This window comes from Anas acuta, chromosome 7 (genome assembly GCF_963932015.1).
Source record: "Anas acuta chromosome 7, bAnaAcu1.1, whole genome shotgun sequence".
NCBI lineage: Eukaryota > Metazoa > Chordata > Aves > Anseriformes > Anatidae > Anas > Anas acuta.
Window position 1 is genome coordinate 38,457,393 of NC_088985.1, and position 18,417 is coordinate 38,475,809.

Here is an 18,417-nt window from a genome sequence, read left to right on the forward strand (position 1 = left end):
TTAAGTCTTATTAATCAAGTGTCCGCTAGTTCTTTTCTTACACTTCCCGCTATACCTCCTGTTATTTTCCTTAACATGGGAATTCCTGCTCTGGCAGTTTCTGTAGGACACTTCTTAAATAGTCCAGGCATATTAATCACATTTCAAATCATCAAGTCATCTACAGACAATTTCAATAGAGTGTAAAAATGAAAACATAGCTTATCCATGAGCTCCTTGAGAACTCTTTAGTGAAATGCTGCGTGAGCCTTTTGACTTGTTGCTTCTGTTTCTGTTTCAAAACTTGTTCTGTATTATTTCAGTTTGAGACAGATTCTTTGATATCCATGCCAAGAAAAAAACCTTTCTTCTGTAGGAGCCCTTCAATGTACACAATGTACAAAAGATTGTTTTGCAATCTTTTCTCTTTTCGGTAGTTATATAATTATCCTTTTTCAAAGGATGCCTCCCTATTTTCAGTAGCCTCCTACGCCCTAAGATTTAGCCGTCCTTGTATTCTTTTGCTCCTTGTCAAGTCTTTTTGATACAAGCTGTATACTTGTTTGTCCTATCACATGAATGATCTTACTGAATCTCTGTGATGCCTCGAAAAGGGCTGTGCTAGGGGACCATGGCAGCATCTTGGTATCTGATACAGATTTTCCTATTCCGGCATACAGTAAATTTCTTTTATATGTCTATTAAAACCATAGCTGTTTTCCTGCTTTGAGTAAGGGGTTGGAAGATGAAAGGTTAGCGTTCATTTCCTTCCACATGGGCTGTAACCTTTGTCTGCATGTCTTGTGGTTGTGTGTGTTTGTTTGTTTTGGCAGGCCCTACAGTAGAGCAGCAGGGTGAAATGTCTCGAGCTGGTGGCAGGACCCTGGCAGCTCTGCAGCCTGAGCAGGTGAGAGAACAGTATGTCCTCACTCTTTAAGGTTGTGAACATGTGGCAAGTTTTACAATACAGATTCATAACACAAATGGGTCCTGGAAAAAATCACCTTGTTCCAAGTATTCAGGTAGTCAAGACAGTGAGAAAATGTGTCAGAAATGAGCTAAAGTGAACCAGATGTCAAACACCATGGACTTCATATAAGAATGCAATTCAGAAACTTTTATCTTTCAGAGAGCGGAGATTATTTATCGTCTTGCTGACTTATTAACTGATCAGAGAGAAGAAATTCTCTTGGCAAACAAAAAGGACTTAGAAGAAGCTGAAAATAAAGGTAATACTACGGGTTCTTTCATGGTACTCCTGTTGTCATGAGCTTATCTGGGCCTCAAAGAAAATGAGCAGAACTAGAATATTCTGTCACCTGCAATTGGATATTATGGATATGTCACAGATGAACAGTGAACCCAGGACTTTGAGAGCTTGTCAGTGTAAACAGCTGCAGCTTCCATAATTACATGAGATGTCTTTATCAGAGAAGATAGAGAGGCCTTTTGAAAACAGCAACCCACAGCACTGTTTATAAAAAAATAAAGTAAAAAAAAAAAAATAGTGTTTCCTTTTGCCAAAGGAGGCTTACTTTAGAAATTAAATATAGGAAGTATCTTCCCTATTATCGTCATGCATGAAATAGCATGAATGTTCTGGGCTGGTTAACGTAATGTTTGGCCCCTGTGAGGATGGTTGTTACCTAAAAATGATGCTTTCCAGAAAGAACCACATTGCCTTCTGACTGAGGAAAGTACAGTTCAGGCAGCATAGAATAAATCCTTTCTTTTGTGTTAGAGTGGTGCACCAAGAAGCTGGTCTTGGGTTAGAAAATGTGTGGAACTGGCACATCACAAATTGCAACGTTCAGTAAAAGACATATGGCAACAATTTTTTACTGATGAGACTGCCTGGAGGGATATTTCTGAGTAAACTTCCTACGTGAATGTGTTCAGACTAGAAAACTCTGGCAGCTCTTGCCTAATCTGAAATGCTATGTGTTCCTCTGCTCTTTGGGATTTCTATCTGTGAAATAGAAAGAGGCTATTAATTCCCTTCCAGGAATATTGTAAGAGTAGAAATTTGTAAGAAATTCAGGTACATGGCTGTGTAACAGTACTAGAAATAGGACAGACTTTGTCTTTTCGGATGTTACTTCATATGCAAATCATTCATATCATGTGTGGTGTATATGTGATGGTAGGTGAAATCATTGTCAAATTTGAGCAGTTTCATTGTAGCTAATAAACTAAATGCTTTACATTGTTCATCTTAGGTAGGTTTCTTGCTATGGTGTGGGAAACAGATGAATTTTTTCCTAGTTTGACCATTAGGTCACTTTTATCTTGAAACTAGGCAGATAAATCTATCTTGAGCACAACTTTTTCTTTCTTCTAGGAAGATTGGCACTTCCTTTGTTGAAACGTCTAAGTCTGTCTACATCAAAGCTGAACAGCTTGGCTATTGGGCTACGTCAGATTGCAGCATCTTCACAGGACAGCGTCGGCCGCATAATTCGGAGAACACGAATAGCAAAGGATCTAGAGTTGGAGCAGGTGACAGTGCCTATTGGGGTCCTTCTCGTGATTTTTGAGTCCCGTCCTGACTGTCTTCCACAGGTATGTGAGGAGGGCAGAGAGATCTGTGATAACAAAAGTGTATTTCTATTGGTGAGTTATTGGAAGGCTGCAAGAAGTCTTGCCTCAAAAGACTTTTGCTTGTATTCCTCTGAAATGAATTTTGTTGTCATCCCAATTTTTTTTTTCTACAGACACATTCTTGGGACTTGCTTCTGCAATGATGAAAGTTATTCAGGGTTGGTTTTTGATAGCCAACATAGAGAAGGAGTTAGCTTACATTCAGGTGGTGTGGTTTCTGCATGTGTCTTATAACATAGGTTCCCTTCTTAACTTGCAACTTACGAGGTTCCTACCAATGAGCACTTTCCTTTCCATGCCGAATACAACTGAATTGCAGGCTATGATTAAACATCAAACGTTTAATAAAGATTGTTAATAACAAATTACAACTGATAAGAATATATGCTAAAAAAAATGAGCACAGAAAGTAGAAGTTCTAGGCTTTGAGTGGTCTGTCCCATACTGATACTGCATGTTTGCACTGAGGCAGAATGATAGCTTTTATTCACTTGTGGAGAGATGAATCTAGGCTCTTATTGATAGTATTTTTAGCAAGACTGATTGAGCATTTCTCTAACATATGAGCAAGTGTTTGAGGAGCAAGGGATGGGTATGGACACTTAAAAAGAGACCGCCAAAGGACAGCTTCATATTTTATAAATGAATTTGTGAGTGTTGGTCCTCGTTTCATACTGAAGGGGAGTATGCTCTAGGTAAAGTTCATGTGAAAGGAAAAGGCACTAGTCTCCCTTGTCTGCCATTATTACTTCCTTGCTGCTAGCTCTGTTCTTCATAGAAAACCAGTATGTTTCCTTGTCAAATTCTAGTCTGCCTTCCTAGACTCCAGCCTTTGCCTCCTGGGTCTCTTGCCTTGCATAGCCAATCTCTCCCCTTCTCCTCTTCTTCTTTATCTCATTTGTAAACCTTTTGTCAGGCTGATTCTTACTGGCTTCCCACCCCCACCCCCTGACCTTTTTCATTATCTTTTTTTTTTCCTCAAGTTCTCCGATGCAACTTCAGAGGATCATATTTGATACTTCTGCATCTGAATAATATGGTTTCTGTCCCATGCTGTAGCTGATAGTAGGATGGACTCTGAGTGCAGAGGAGAGGTTGCTTCCTCCATAGTTTACTATTGCATCTCGTACTGGTTTGGGTAAGCAATTACAGAGGAAATTTGACTTCTCCATGGAGTTGTGTGTGCCTGATAGCCAGCTGGAGATAGCATACACAGAATTGTGTCAGTGCTCAGAGTTTGGTCTTGAGTTGCAGTAAAGGTGAAACAACTGCAGACTAACAGCTTAGCTTCTAATGAGCATATACAAATAGCATGTTTGCCTCTAATACTTACAAGACGAAGTTCTGAGATCATATTTCACAGACTGCTTCCTATAGTTTTCAAGAAATCCGATCGTTCTGCAGTATAGCCATGCTCTATTATTATTTAAAGGGAACAAACTGTTTTGAAAACCCATTACAGATTGGATTTTTTTATTTAAATAAGCTTGTCTGCAGCTTTCCTTTGTGATGCTGATCTTTGGAGAGGCAGATTCTTAACAAGATACAATCAAATTGCATTTTAATGTCTAGTTTTATATGTTAAAGACGCACAGTATCTGGGTACGGCAAGGTTCCTAGATCATTGTCATTTAGTGTATCTTTCTGAAGTATTCCTTATTTTTTCAGTATTCTTTTCAAATTGCAGAGAGCAGGATGAGGTAGAATATCAAACATGGTGACTGTTTTTACCCAGAGGACACTAGTAGGGAAAAGGAGTTGGTCTGAGTTGACCTTGACATGCTTAAGAGGTTGGCCCGTGAGAACCTCATGAAGTTTAAGAAGGCTAAGTGCAAGGTTCAACACTCATCAAGGCACTCCCAAGAATGAATGCAGGCTGGCTGATGAGTGGATTGAGAGCAGCCCTGCAGAGAAGGACTTGGGAGCGTTGATGGCCATGAGCCACCGATGTGCAGTTGCAGACCAGAAAGCCAGCTGTATCCATTTTGATATATCACATCAAAAGAAGTATGACCAGAAGGTCCAGGGAGGTGATTCTCACTCTCTACGCCACTCCTGGTGAGGCCCCACCTGCAGTGCTGCATTCAGTTCTGGGGACTCCAACATAAGAAATAAATCTGTTAGAGCATGTCCAGAGGAGGGCCACTAAGGTGATGAGGGCTGGAGCACCTCTGCTATGAAGACAGGCTGAGAGAACTGGGGTTGCTTAGCCTAGAGAAGAGAGGGCTCTGAGGAGACCTTAGAGTGGCCCTCTAGTACCTAAAGCGGGCTTTAGGGAAGCTGGGGAGGGACTTTTGTCAGGGAGTGTAGTGACAGGACAAGGAGTAATGGCTTTAAACTGAAAAAGGGTAGATTAAGATTAGATAAAAGGAAGAAATTCTTTACTATGAGGCTGGTGAGGCACTGGAACAGGCTGCCTGGGGAAGTTGTGGATGCCCCATCCCTGGAAGTGTTTAAGGCCAGGCTGGATGGGGCTTTGAGCAATCTGGTCTAGTGGGAGGTGTCACAGAATCATAGAATGGTTTCGGCTGGAAGGGAACTTAAAGGTCATCTACTCCCCCCCCACCTCGCCCCCGCCATGGGTAAGGACACCTTCCGGTTATAAACGTGAAATCGATGCGATAAAATAAAAGGCTACTGTTCTAGACAGCACAACAAAAATGTTCTTCATAGGAAGAGCTTATTAGCTACTTCTGGCTGGAATTACTGGGGATAAGAGTTCTTGCATCTGAAGTAGTTTTTTACAGCTACCGAATTTGTGCCAGAGCCTATGTTCAGGGTTTCCATTGACGTAGTCACTGCAATCTCCCTTTGCCAGTAGTACCCTGAAGCTCAAGTTTGTTCCTGAAATGTTGAGATACTTCATTTCTGGAGTTACATGTTCTGACTTGGAAAATTTTTTTTGGTGCTATATATTAATACTGAGAAAGTCAGCAGAATTCAAAATCCTGTTCTTACTCTATTTTGCAGATGTTATTCTCACAGAAGAGTCAGATCACTTTTTCTCTTATTTTGTTCTTCTTTTTTTTTTTTTTAATTCCATTCTGACAGGTGTCTGCTTTGGCCATAGCTAGTGGAAATGGCTTGCTACTAAAAGGAGGGAAAGAGGCTGCATATAGCAATCAGATCCTTCACCATCTGACACAAGAAGCACTCTCCATTCATGGAGTCAAAGATGCAGTGCAACTAGTAAGTGTCTAGAATTAAATCAACAACTTTTTTTGCTGTGGCATGTATAAAAAGCACAGGCAGAGCTTGAGAATTCAGGCCATTGACTGTTTGTATCACAACTTTTGCAGGTGAACACAAGAGAGGAAGTAGAAGATCTCTGCCGTTTGGATAAGCTAATAGATCTAATCATTCCACGTGGTTCATCCCAGCTAGTCAGGAATATCCAGAAAGCTGCTAAGGGAATTCCAGTGATGGGACACAGTGAAGGGATCTGTCATGTGTATGTGGACACAGATGCCAGCGTTGAGAAGGTCACGCGAATAAGTAAGCTGTGAGAGGGTGATTTGGATATCATGAGTGTAACTGAACTTCACATTTGGAATATGTGGTATGGTTATAATAATAACCATACGTAATAATAATTCACATGCTCTTCAAGTCTTTGTCATAAATGTTATGTAACCAATTATTTACTCTTAAACCTCAGTCAGAGACTCAAAGTGTGAATATCCTGCTGCCTGTAATGCTCTGGAAACACTCTTAATTCATCGAGACTTGCTGAGAACCCCGTTGTTTGATCAGATCATAGACATGTTGAGAGTAGAACAGGTTAGTCATGTATATTTGTGTTGTTTTTTGTTTTATTTACTTTTTTTTTTCATTTTAGGAGCCTTTGGTCTTGCTGACGTAGCCCTATGTAGTTGTACGATAACGTAACACTTAACATTACCCACATGTCTCTTTGTACACATAAATGAACTTTCAGAGAGCTTTCTCGGCTTCTCCATGCAACCCCAAGCTTTTCCATAGAAAGAATCTGAAAGCAGCTTCTTTGGGGTGGCTGCATGCCATTGCTGAGATACTACTACTTCCTTTCATGTGGCAAAAAATCATTCTCTGCCTTGGAAGAGCATATCCACAACCCTTTCTCTACTATTCTCAATTCTGACTTAGTGGCTGGCAACCTCCCAGACCCAAAGACCATTCTTATTAAATCTATTAACTTACCTTCTTACCTCAGTCTTTTCCCATTTTATATTTCTCCTTCTCAAATCTGCTTCATCCACATTGTTTAAACGTTTTGCCTCACTTTCCTTTATTCCCACCCATTTTCCTGCCCATTATTTTCCCCTTCCACTGTTCCACAGGAACAGTGAAAGGCCACTATCCTACATAATCACTTTGACATGCGTAATGTTTTGTAGCAGAGATGCATCAGGAGAGAAATATTTGTGAAGTACTTTAATTTACACTTAAAACACGTATTTTTCAGATAGCATTTACACTTGGCAAATAGTGTGTACAAGCAGTGATTCATGCAGGAAAACATGGTAAAATAGGTCATGTTTTGGTGATGTTAAAAAGGTCATACTAAGAGAAATATGTTTTTTTGTTTGTTTGTTTGTTTTTTGGGGGGGAAGTGAAGGGTTAATTTATGGATTTTATGTGACGACTGGTGGATTTCCACAAGCACCCAACAGCTCCCGCCCCTTAATACAGGAGGGAGGACTTGATGTTACTGTTGTCTAATCTGACTTCAGAACAGTAAACACGTAAATTCATGTCAGGGTTTATCAACCAAATTTATAGTTGCAGAATAAAATGCCAGCTTACAGGCATCTTTCCTGAAAGCCTTCAAAGGTAGGGATTCTAATCAGCAAGTCTGAAGTATCATAGATTATCCTGAGTTGCAAGGGACCCACGAGGATTACCAAGTTCAACCCCTACCTCCACACAGGACCACCCAGAAATCAGACTATACATCTGAGAGCGTTGCCCAAACACTCCTTGAATTCCAGGAGGCTCAGTGCCGTGACCACTGTCCTGGGAGCCTGTTCCAGTGCTCAGCCACCTCTTGGTGCAGAACCTGCAGAACCTTTCCCTAACATCCAGCCTGACCCTCCCCTGCCACAGCTCTATGCCATTCCCTCGGTTCCTGTCGCAAGTCTCACAAATGTGGGTTAACCCCAGACCAGCAGCTAAGCATCAGCCAATGCCTTGTTCACTTTTCCCTTCTGCTCTCAAGTGGGAGGAGAAAGAGCAAGAAAGCTTGTGGTTTGAAACAAATATATTTTAATTAGCAAATGAAAGAGGAAGAAGAAAGGGAAAAACAAAACAAGTGATGAAAATACAGTAACTCACCACCTGCCACGAATAGATCAGTGTCCAGCAATGTCCTGAGCAATGTCTACCTTCCTCGAAAGTCCCCTCCCCTCATTTTTTATTGTTGACTATGACATTATATGGCACAGACTATCCCTTTCGTCAGTTTGAATCAGTTGTGGTTATGTCCTCTCCTAACTTTTAGCACACCCTTGACCTTCTCACTGTGGGGGAAAAAGAGAAAGCCTTGAAACCGGGTGAGCACTGTTTAGCAACAGCCAAAATAGCGGTTCGTTTAAGGCGCAAATCCAATATATAGCAGTGTAAGGACTACTATGAAAAAAATTAACTCCATCCTGGCTATACCCAGAACAACAAGCTGCACTTTTCACCTGTTATGCATTGGTAAAATCTACAGCACAAAATACTTCTGGTATTGCAGGTGAAGATTCATGCTGGCCCAAAGTTTGCCTCTTACTTGACATTCAGCCCCTCAGAAGTTAAATCTCTCCGCACTGAATATGGGGATCTGGAGTGCTGCATTGAGGTTGTGGACAGTGTACAAGAGGCTGTTGAACATATCCACAAGTATGGAAGTTCTCACACGGATGTTATCATCACAGAGAATGGTTTGTGACCTAATCTGTTTCCTTAAGCTTCTGCTTTGGTTTCACTGTGGGATCTTGTTATTAGCATAGCTACTTACATTGCAGTAGTTTCTTTTATCTTGGTTCTGTAGTAAGCATAATCAACCGGAACCCTAGGAGCTACATCAATCTATAGTTGTGTTTAATTCAAGGAAAACATGTTGTGTGCCCTTATTCCATGAGGTGAAGGCATGTGTTTGAGCAACTGGCCAGCAACAAGTCAACACATGCTCTTGTCAGGCAGGCTGCTTTGTTTTCTTGTATTGTACAGACTTACCACATCAGACAGTTTTGCAGAAATGTCTCCTGAATCATGGAGATGCCTTTAGGCCTCTGAAGGAAGAAGAGGTGAGCTTCTATAGAGGGAATATGGATAGTGGGAAAGATCAGACTATATACGCTTTGTCTTCCCACGTCACTTTTAAGTCTTGCAAACAAGGACTACAAGCGTTTTTCCCCATCTCTCCCAGTCCTTTATTTCCCCGTTCCGCATCTGTAATGTAAAAGCTACATGTATCTCAGTTCCCAGTTTCTTGCTCCTTTGATGCTGCGAACTTCTGTTCCTATGTGCTGCTCTGTGCTTCTTCCACTCCTCCACATGAGGTTTGAACGCTCTGCCACTTCAAAACGTAGCTAGAGCTGCTCCCAGCCGAAGGATGACTCTCGATACAAGCCTAAAACTTCTGAGAGTCAGCTACAGTAAGGTCATTTTGATTTGTGGCTCATCAGTGTGAGATTCAAGCAGGCATCTATTTCTGCACCTTCTGCAGAACTTAAATGAGTAGCTCCGAAAAGTTTGCTTTTGATAGTGTAAGCCACTACCTGGTGCACCAGCGATTTAATTGGGTGTGTACTGGAGATAGAGCTCATCTTTAGCCTTCGTCCCATTGATCTGGGTGACTGACTTGCAGCTTACAGCTGAACTTGTAGTTTAACCGTCTGACTGCAAATTGTAGCTTGGGGCTGCTGTCACTTCTCCCCGGTCATAAGACTATCCCTGTTTGCGAGGTCTAGACTGTAGTAAGAATTAGGCATCTTTTAACTTTCTTCTTGTCTTTGCAAGCTCCTTGTAATATTTACAGTTGTGTCTATGTGCTAAATGTACTCTGAAGAAGGTGTGCGTGAGCATGTTTTAATCCAGGCTGTTAAATGCTGTCTGATAACATTGCAGGTGAAAAGTTCTGCTATTGTATCTGTTCAGGGTATGAGGCTGTGCCTGTTGGACTGCACGATCATGCTGTATGTACTGTATCCTATTTTCTGCTCTGCTTCTTTTTCAGAGAAAACAGCGGAGTTCTTCCTCCAGCATGTGGACAGTGCTTGTGTTTTCTGGAATGCCAGTACCCGATTCTCTGATGGGTATAGATTTGGACTCGGTAAGTGCCTGTGGTGTGCAGGCAACTAAGCACCACAAAGCCGTTTGCTCACTTGGCAGTGTGGGAGGAAGGAAAGACTGGATCAAAACCGAGTATCTGTTACCTAAGTAAACAGGTGCACGCACTAGGAATTGCAGAAGACAGGGGAAACATTAATTCCTGAGGTAGAAACTACTAGAAATCTCTGTAGCAGGCTTGACCATGCAGTGCTCTGCATGCTAAAAAATTCTAATTAGGGTTTTATAAGATCATGCAGTGGTCTCTTTCAGAAGGGGGGGGGGGGGGGGGGGGGAGGACGTAAGATTGCGATCTTGACTAATTTAATTTAGTTCTTATGGTTCAAAGGGTGAACCCTCAAACAAATGCCTGATATATGTAAGACATGCGTACCTTTCTGGCTCACTTTTCTCTCTAAAAGTGAAGCTGTAACAGACAGAAGTATAAACACTGCAATTTATAATCGTTAAGTTCCTCTAATCAGAACAGATAAAAATCACTTCTGACACTTGGGGAGGAGTGAAGGAAGGGAGGTCACACTGAATGACTGTTTCTACATAAAGATGCAGAGCTATATACTACAAAGTTGAATATCTTCCGAGGATCAACTACCTTTACCTTGTGTGTTTTCTACAGGTGCTGAAGTTGGAATTAGTACTTCTCGTATCCATGCACGTGGACCAGTGGGAATTGAAGGACTCTTAACTACAAAGTGGTTACTGAGAGGGGACAATCATGTTGTTTCTGACTTCTCAGAGCATGGGAGCATGAAGTATCTCCATGAGAGCCTACCTCTCCCTCAGAGAAATACCAACTGAGAACATTGTGAGAAAATGCAGGGGTAAAATGTTTTTTGAAGACATTCGGGCTTCAGGGTGCTCCCTGTGGGGAGAGATTTGTTTTTCCTCTCCGGGAGCATTGTTCTTGGTCATTGTGCAGTACAATGAATATGAAGTGATCCTATCCATGACACACATTATTTGTTGCTGTCTGCTGCTGTTTCCTTAGATAGTATCTGCAAACTGACCTTGCTTTTGCCAGAGAGGTTTCTTCAAAACGTACAGATACCATAAGGAGAAGTTTAAACATCTGCTGCATTCTTTTCCTCCCCTTGCTCCCTGCCAGCAAGGATGCCTGGTGGTAAAGTGTAAGTTTTTCTCCCTGTCTTTACTTTGAACATCTGTCTTGGTGAACAAACTTGGTAGCTTTTCTTTGGTCATGTGATCATGGCAGCTCTTGAAAACTCTAAAGCTTTAAGACACTTACTGTCTGTTTGACCGCTCTGTGATTTCTATGCATTTGGAACGTATATTTCATTAATGTTTTGACCAAGTAACCTTTTTTATCTAATTTCTTTGTATTTTTGACAACTGTAGATAAATAGCACAACTGTATACAGCGTGAATTTTGTTACCTATTTCTACCAGACGTTTATTTCTCGTGGGTTTTATATGAAATGTAATCCCTCTAAACCAGTCATCCAGATGCAGCACTACTTTGAAGTTTAAAAGAAACCCTGAATAAATGCTTCCTTTTGCATACTGGAAGAAGTGACCTCACATGTGCATGCTGCAGCCAGGGGCTCAGTGCAGCCTTCCATAGGTCAGGGTCGTGGGAGTGTCAAGGTGGGTGGGGAAGGAGTGGAATGGTGCCACGCTGCAAATGCTGGCAGGGCAGGGAGAGGGATGGGTGCAGGCTGCACAGGGACATCCTCTCCTGTGCATCCGTTTCTTGCTGCTAACTTGCCTGCTCTGTTGACTGCTGGCACGTGTATGGTCCTCCACGTAGTGGCACGCAGGGCTTGTCTAGGCATCTGGGTGTCTGCTGGGTAGCCACTCACCCATTTCAGGCCATTGCACTCTACTCTGGAACCCTGAGAAACCCATTATGCCCCACACTCCTCTTGTGCTTCGATGCTCTCCTGAGACTTTGTGACAACTGCTTGCGCTGAACCTGCACACCATTGCAACCACAACTGGTACTGCCCATCAGTGACAAAAGCACTGCACCCAGGTTTGTACGCCTGCAGTAGCATTCCCTGCAATTCCTCTGTCCAGCTACCGCTGTTACTCCTTCCTCTGTCCCACTTGTCTCTTGGTCTTTTTTGATTCCTCTGCCCTTCTCTGTGTCTGTCTTCCTCTATCCTTTCCCCTGTTCTCGTGACATTTAATCTAACTCCCCTCTTTTAGTTTAAAAACTCCCTTGCCCTGTCATTATCTGTCTGAGCAAAAAGTTGCTCTCCAACTTTTTTTATAAGCTGCCTTTAGGCACTGAGAGGCGGCAATCGGCTCTCCCTGGAGCTTTTTCTTCTCCATGGTGAACAACTCCAGCTCTCTTGGCCCCTCTTCAGAGGGGAGAATCCCCATCGTTTGTTCTAACTTTGGTCGGGTTAACCGTTTCCTCATTAATGGAAACGGTTAAGGCAATTACTCCACAACTACCCAAAGCAGCAGCGATAGTGAGAAGCCCACTTCCAGCATCCATTTCTCAAGCAGGGACGGATGGACGGGCAGAAGGGCACCGCCTGATGCATTGTCCGCCAGGGGAAGGGGAGTCGCTGTGTGTCCATGGGTCTAGGTTCCGCAGCTGGGTGGGTGCGGAGAGGGCAGGGGCCGGGGGGTGGGGGGGTTGTCCCCATGTCTGTCAGCCGCTGGCCCCTCGGAGTGTGGGGGCAGCCCTGCTGGGTGGGGTGGGGGGCTGCCTAGTGCGGGACCGGGGGGGCAGCCCTGCGCTGCCTTTGCTCCCTGGCCCGGGGGGGGCTGCTCTGCGCAGGCGGAGCGCAGCAATGGGCGAGCGTGGCCGGGGTTGCTTGCGGTGGCGCAAGTGTGTGGGGGGACTGGGGGTTACCGGCTGGGGAGGCCGGGGCAAGGCAAGCCCAGGCGGGGGTGGCGCGGACCGCGCGGCGGGGCTGCCCGGCTGGCTCCGGGGTGTCCGCAGCGGCGGGCGGCTGGGAGTGTCTTGCCCCGCAGCACGCTGGGAGTTGTGGTCCTCAGGCCTTCCCAGAGGGAAGCCGCGCTGTGATTGGCTGGGGGGGACGAGGGGGGTATAGAGAGGGCAGCAGGAGGAGGTGCGGTTGTGTGCGCTTGGCCGACGGCCCTCTGGGTTGGCTGGACTGCTCTGCCCCGAGGCATGCTGGGAGCTGTAGTTCTGTGGTACCGGGCGGCCACGTGGGCTCCGGGCTGCGCGGCTGGGCCTTCCCCAGGCTGGGGCCGGGCTGTGTGCGCCGGGAGGGGCGGGTTGGTGCTGGGTGTGTGAGCTTGGAAATAGAGGGGGAGCGAGGGAAGGAAAAAAAGCAAAGCCTTACAGAGCCTCAGCTCCACCGAGGAGTGAATAACAGTCTGTCTGTCTGCTTCTGGAAGAACAGCACTGATGTATCAGCAGACTCATATGCAAGCTGATCCAAACTGGGTGCACCTCGGGTGTACCTTGTCTATTAACCATCTCTGACATTGTGCCGCCCCATTAATATCAGCGGATGTACCCAGCACCGCCTTGGGGCTACATAGAACGTGGAAATTTCTAGTATGTTAATGTTACTCTGTTAACAAAACTGACGTACTAGCCGCTTGCTGTTTCTATTTTTTTTTTTTTTTCTGTTCAATAGTCTCCTCAGAAGTTGTTGCGGACATGTTGTGTATCTTTTCTGTTCTTCCAGGATTCATTCATCAGGAAAGACAACCGTGAAACCCGATGGCTGTGGACAACCATCTACCAGATGGTTGTTGCAGATGCTTTTGGTCAACTTCGTCTTCTTAGATCGCCTTTTCCTATATCTTGCGTTGAATTTTTGTGCAGTGCTATGTTTGCAGTGGTAACGTTGTGGCCGAGGTGTTTTTGATTAAAAATGATCTTATCTGTAATAGTTAAATCACCGCATATGGCTTTGTGGAATGACTCCCACAATTATAACATTTTTCTTCTTTATCACAGATATGAGAAAAGCTCTTTTCAGAGATGGAGAAGGAATTAATTATACCTCTGCCTTATCCTGTGAGACCAGAAGACATGGAGTAAATGGAAATTGCGATTCTCAGGAGACGCACTAAGAGTCTTGGGTTCCTTTTCTGCCTTCCCCCTAAGGCCTTGGGTACATTGGGTTCACCCTGGGAAGGGCATGTTGCTCAGGGCAGTTATTTCCTACCTGAGACAGCGTGAGGTGTGTTTTTCTGCTGTTTTTCAGTGCGGTTCGCACTGCTTCTGTTATTGAGAAAACGGTTTGGGAAGATGTCTGCCGTTTCTCAGGATTTTCTGCCACTGCTTGCTGGCAGAAAAAATCAGTAATGCAGGTGGAGCCATATAGGACTTCCCCGAGGTAAGCCTTCAACAGACGGGGACCCCTAAACTTGTGTGCTGAGCATTCAAGACAAATGTCCGTGGCACAAAGATCAAGGACGACTTCTCAGAGGTAAGCAGCTTTCCCTTTGTTTCCCCATCCTCTCAGGAGCCGTCTTTACTATCGTTGTACACACTTCAGGCTCACAACACTTTTCTCCTCTACTTAGTATTGCTAGTCCCTGCCTGGTGGTGGGTCAAAGTCTACGGGTTGATGTGTTTCCAAGTGAAAAGAGATAAGTACATCTATTTAAGGTGACAATTAGTAGGATCATTTAAAGTAAATTATATAGTAGTACGTACCTTTATTGCATGCAGCTCTTCTTCAGGTGAGTAACTCTTACAGCATAAATAATTCTTTGCCCATGTTTCATTCATGATGTTTGTAGCGTGTCTCTTTATGTGTGTGTTTGGCCTGGAGCTGTCCTGCCTGGCAATTAGTGATGGTAGCTAAAGTGGTGTTCCATCAGTGCATTAATACATTGTCCTGACTGTTTTGGAAAAGACATCTGGTCTGTCTCTGGGCGAATACTCAAGCTCTGGGCGAGTACTCAAGGGCAGCTGGCACAGAGTCTTTTTGCTTTTTTTCCAGCAGTAGGTAAACGTTAGGAGGAACCGGTCAAAGGAAACAGCGCTGTCTGGAACCGTCAAGTTCTTGTTCGGCAACTTAGTGACTGGTTTGATCTACTTCACAGGTGTAGAGGCAAGTGGACTGCTCTTTTGAAGTAATAAAATTAAAAACATGAAGTTTGTCAAACATGGCAGTGCATGTTTGAAGTCTGTTTATTGCTTTTGCCAGTGGTAGATAACATTTATAAGGAATCGGTCAAAGGAAAGAGCGCCTTCTGGAACTGTGAAGCTCTGTGTTGGCAACTCGGTGACTGGCTGGACCTACTGTCCATCTCCAGAGGGAAGCGGACTGCTGTTTTGAAATTAAAAAATACTAATAAAAAAAAATAAAAATATGGTGCTGCTCTATGGCGCCCGGAGGACTTCCTCTCTGCATGGCAGTTAAAAAGAATGTGGTTTGGAGATGGAGAGCGGCAGAGGTAAAGCAGCTGGGAAGAGAGACACAAGTATTGCAGTAGGTAGGCTGTGGTTATGAGGTGCCTCAGGATGTGCTTTTTTTCTTGTTTCCGCCCTTCCCTCGTGCAGCCTTGGAGAGGTGAAGTCCCCGTGTTGTAGAGTGGTGCAAAAAGGTGAGAGGGTTGTCAGCCCAGTCAGTTTCCTTCATCAATGCTAAGGCAAGTCTTTGAAGAGAAACAGCCTGGTTGCTTGTGCTGCACCCTGTTGAACTAAGCCAGACCAAAAACGGCTGCTGTTCCTCCTGCTCTCTTTACCTCTTCTCATCTTGCGGAGGAATGGTCCAGCAATTCGGGTCAATAGGGGACAAGAGAACAAAGGGGTTTCAGAATAACTGCTAACTGTTATGACTATTGCATGGGGCACTATGCAAGTCTCTGACATCCAGCCAAGATGGACAAAGGAGAAGGACAAGGGAAAAGCCTGGGAGGAAGACTATGAGCCTTCAGTACGAGAGACCCGCAGAGGGACCACCAGAGACTGATAATGCATGCGCCAGTGGGCGGGTTCGGATTCCAGGAACTAATTATAATAACCCTGCCTTTTCTAGAAGTAGTAATGAATATGTATTAGCCTAGGAGCATAAAAAACAGCCGCCTGATGTAACTTGTGTGCGTCTTGGTGGAGCAGAGACTCCTGGTGCACCCAGTGCTGGTTGCTTACCTTTATTCATTTAATAAATTATAAACTTTGATTATAATCCTATTTGGGACTTAGTCATTTATTACAACAACCTTGTAAAATGCAGACAACCAGAATCCTTACCACCATTAGGCAGAAATCACGGTGTAAGAAACATTACCACCTCGAAGAGTAAAAGCCTCAAAAGAAATGTGACTTGTGACAGACCAGCAGCTGTGTGTTTTCTGGGAAGCACCAGATAGAGTATGAACCTGGATTGCACAGTTAATGGGGAAACAGGGGAGGGTCCTGGTCCTTGGGAGGGGAAAAAAAAGAAGTATATAAACTATGTATGGAATTAGTAGGTGCCCTCCTGCTTGCGGGACCCCCGCCATTGTAATCTCAAATAAAAATGCTACTGTACTGAGATCCTCTCCTGAGCGTATGTTATTTTCCAAAGACTGATTCACGATTTTAAGGTTTCAGGGATAGGGCACTAGGGTTGGGTTTCAGGGTAAGCGTTCTCAGGGTTTATGTTTAGGATTTTAAAGTTTTTAGGGTTGGAGTTTTAACATTTAGGATTTTAGGGATTTGGGGGTTAGGGTTTTAAGGGTTTCAGGGTTAGCATGTTAGGGTTTTAGAGTTTTTTGGGTTGTAGTGTTGATAGGTTTTTTTAGGGTTAGGGTCTTAGGGTTTTATTTTTGGTCAGTTATTTAGGGTTAGAGTTTTAATATCTTTTTTTTTTCAGGTTAGGTTCTCCAGAGTTAGGGTTTTGAGTGTCTTAATGTTTTGAGTTGGGTTTGGGTTTTGAGCATCCTATTTTTGGGGGGGCAGGGGCCGCGGGCATCTGTTTCCATCCTCACTCTTGCAGAAGTCATCTGGGCCGCATCAGGAGTTCTTGCTTGGGAATTGATTTCCTGAGAGTTGTCTTAGGGGGTTTTCAGTCCCCATCCTTCTGGTCTCTTGTCTTGAAGGCAGGCTTTTTAGGCCTCCATCATCCCAGTTCTGGCAGTTGCTTCCAGTCGCGTGTGGTGACATTTGAGTCTCCGCAGGGTTACTCTTTGTTTCAGTTGGAGACTCAGGTGTAGATAATGAGGGTGGTGCTCCGAGGACACCCGCCCTGTAAAGACACGGGGCGAATGCGAGGAGGAGGCGGAGCTGCGCCAATGAGCGTGGAGCGAAGGGCGGGCGCAGAGGCTTCGTGGGCGGGGCACGCGGCCGGCGAGGCGAAGGGAGGGAGAGGCGGGGCGCGGGGCGGGGCGGGGCATGCAAATTTGTGGCGGAGCCCAGCCAATCGGGCGCGCGGGGGCCCGAACGGGCTGCTGGGAGGCCCCGGCGACGCGGCGGCGGGGCGCTTGAGGGTCGCGGCTGCGAGCGGAGCGCGGGCGAGGGCGGGCGAGGGCGGCGGGTTGAGGCCCGGGAGGGCGGGGGCGGGCGGTGGAGCAGTGGCCGTGAGGTCGGGGTGGTAGGTGCGGGAGCGGGTGGCGCGGGGTCGGCGTGGTGGGCATCGCTTCTCGGCCTTTTGGCTAAGATCAAGTGTAGTATCTGTTCTTATCAGTTTAATATCTGATACGTCCTCGATGAGAGGACTTTATATTAAACGGATTTTTGGGCTCGGGAGTTGGATCCGGAGCTTGCTCCCTCCGCTCCGCGCATCGTCCCGGTATTGCAGTACCTCCGGGAACGGTGCACCTCCCTCGGGAGGTTGCTGTGCGAGTGCAAAGACAGGGCTGGCCGCTGGGGGGCGGGGGGACGCGCGGCGCTTCCGCGGCGCGGGTCGGGGCAGCGGCCCCCGAGCAGCTGCGGCCCGGCCGCCGCAGGCTTCCCGGCTCGGCGGAGGGCACGGCGCGGCCCCGCGCGTGCGCTCGCTTCCCGCCTCGCTGCCCCTTCCGCGGGCCGGAACGGCTCTCTGCCCCCCCGCCAGCGCCTGCCGCCCCTTTGCACTGGGGAAGCGGCCGTCTCCAGCGGCCGGGGCGGCAGGTCGTGTACTGCGGCGGGGGCAGCACGGTTCTGAAGGTTTTCTTTGGCTTGCAGCTGGGGCTGGCGAGAGAGGGAGTTAGGACAATCTGATCGGGTAGAGAGAGAGCGCTGGCAGCATGCAACTAGGATGCTCCCTGCTGTCTCTGCCGACTATGCTGCCTTGTGCAAAATAACTAAAGCAAGAAGCCTCGGGCCCCTTGCCGAGGTCAGTCTCTTCATAAGAGTGGGAGCCTGTCTTAAGAAACGGGCAGAAACCGGTCCTGCGCATGGACAGGAGCCAAGGAGCAACCGACTCTGCGCAAAGACAAGAGGGCAGCTAGCGGGGATGAGGAAGAGCCACCAACCTTCATCCCCATGACCCCCGACGACCGCCACCGGGAGACACTGCGCGAGCGCGGGTGGGGGGGTGCTTGTGGAAATGACTTCTCGAGCTGCTTTTAACGTGAGGCGGGGACGGGCTGTGAATACGTGTAGGCGCGCTGTGAAACTTCGTGCAAATGTAACTCTGCTGCGTAGAACCGCGGCAA

General features: G+C 45.8%; 1 protein-coding gene, 2 long non-coding RNA genes and 1 other non-coding gene across 13 annotated transcripts in view; all 4 read left to right on the forward strand.

Moving 5' to 3' along the window:
- ALDH18A1 (aldehyde dehydrogenase 18 family member A1) overlaps positions 1-11,424 on the forward strand; it is a 37,130-nt gene extending 25,706 nt beyond the window's left edge. For all 4 annotated transcript variants that reach the window (XM_068689364.1, XM_068689365.1, XM_068689363.1 and 1 more), the window contains 9 exons: positions 813-886; positions 1,109-1,208; positions 2,321-2,541; positions 5,632-5,769; positions 5,880-6,075; positions 6,239-6,360; positions 8,297-8,483; positions 9,782-9,877; positions 10,511-11,424. In XM_068689364.1, the coding sequence (XP_068545465.1) occupies positions 813-886; positions 1,109-1,208; positions 2,321-2,541; positions 5,632-5,769; positions 5,880-6,075; positions 6,239-6,360; positions 8,297-8,483; positions 9,782-9,877; positions 10,511-10,692 (1,316 nt within the window). In that variant the 3' untranslated portion in view covers positions 10,693-11,424. The remainder of the gene's footprint in view (positions 1-812; positions 887-1,108; positions 1,209-2,320; positions 2,542-5,631; positions 5,770-5,879; positions 6,076-6,238; positions 6,361-8,296; positions 8,484-9,781; positions 9,878-10,510) is intronic.
- Positions 8,856-9,703, forward strand: LOC137859879 (uncharacterized). The gene is made up of 2 exons (XR_011098622.1): positions 8,856-9,295; positions 9,378-9,703. It is a non-coding gene; the product is annotated as an uncharacterized lncRNA (long non-coding RNA).
- Positions 11,425-12,705: 1,281 nt separating the features above from the next.
- Positions 12,706-15,989, forward strand: LOC137859878 (uncharacterized). Of its 7 annotated transcripts, none has more exons than XR_011098621.1 (3): positions 13,016-13,396; positions 13,530-13,685; positions 13,805-15,989. It is a non-coding gene; the product is annotated as an uncharacterized lncRNA (long non-coding RNA). The 7 variants fall into 7 exon arrangements; XR_011098619.1 differs by having other exon boundaries at positions 13,019-13,396; positions 13,530-13,702; XR_011098620.1 differs by having other exon boundaries at positions 13,021-13,396; positions 13,530-13,961; positions 14,055-15,989.
- A 1,427-nt stretch (positions 15,990-17,416) lies between these two features.
- On the forward strand, positions 17,417-17,607 carry LOC137859978 (U2 spliceosomal RNA). Its single transcript, XR_011098697.1, has one exon. It is a non-coding gene; the product is annotated as a U2 spliceosomal RNA (small nuclear RNA).
- The last annotated feature ends 810 nt before the right edge of the window (positions 17,608-18,417 follow it).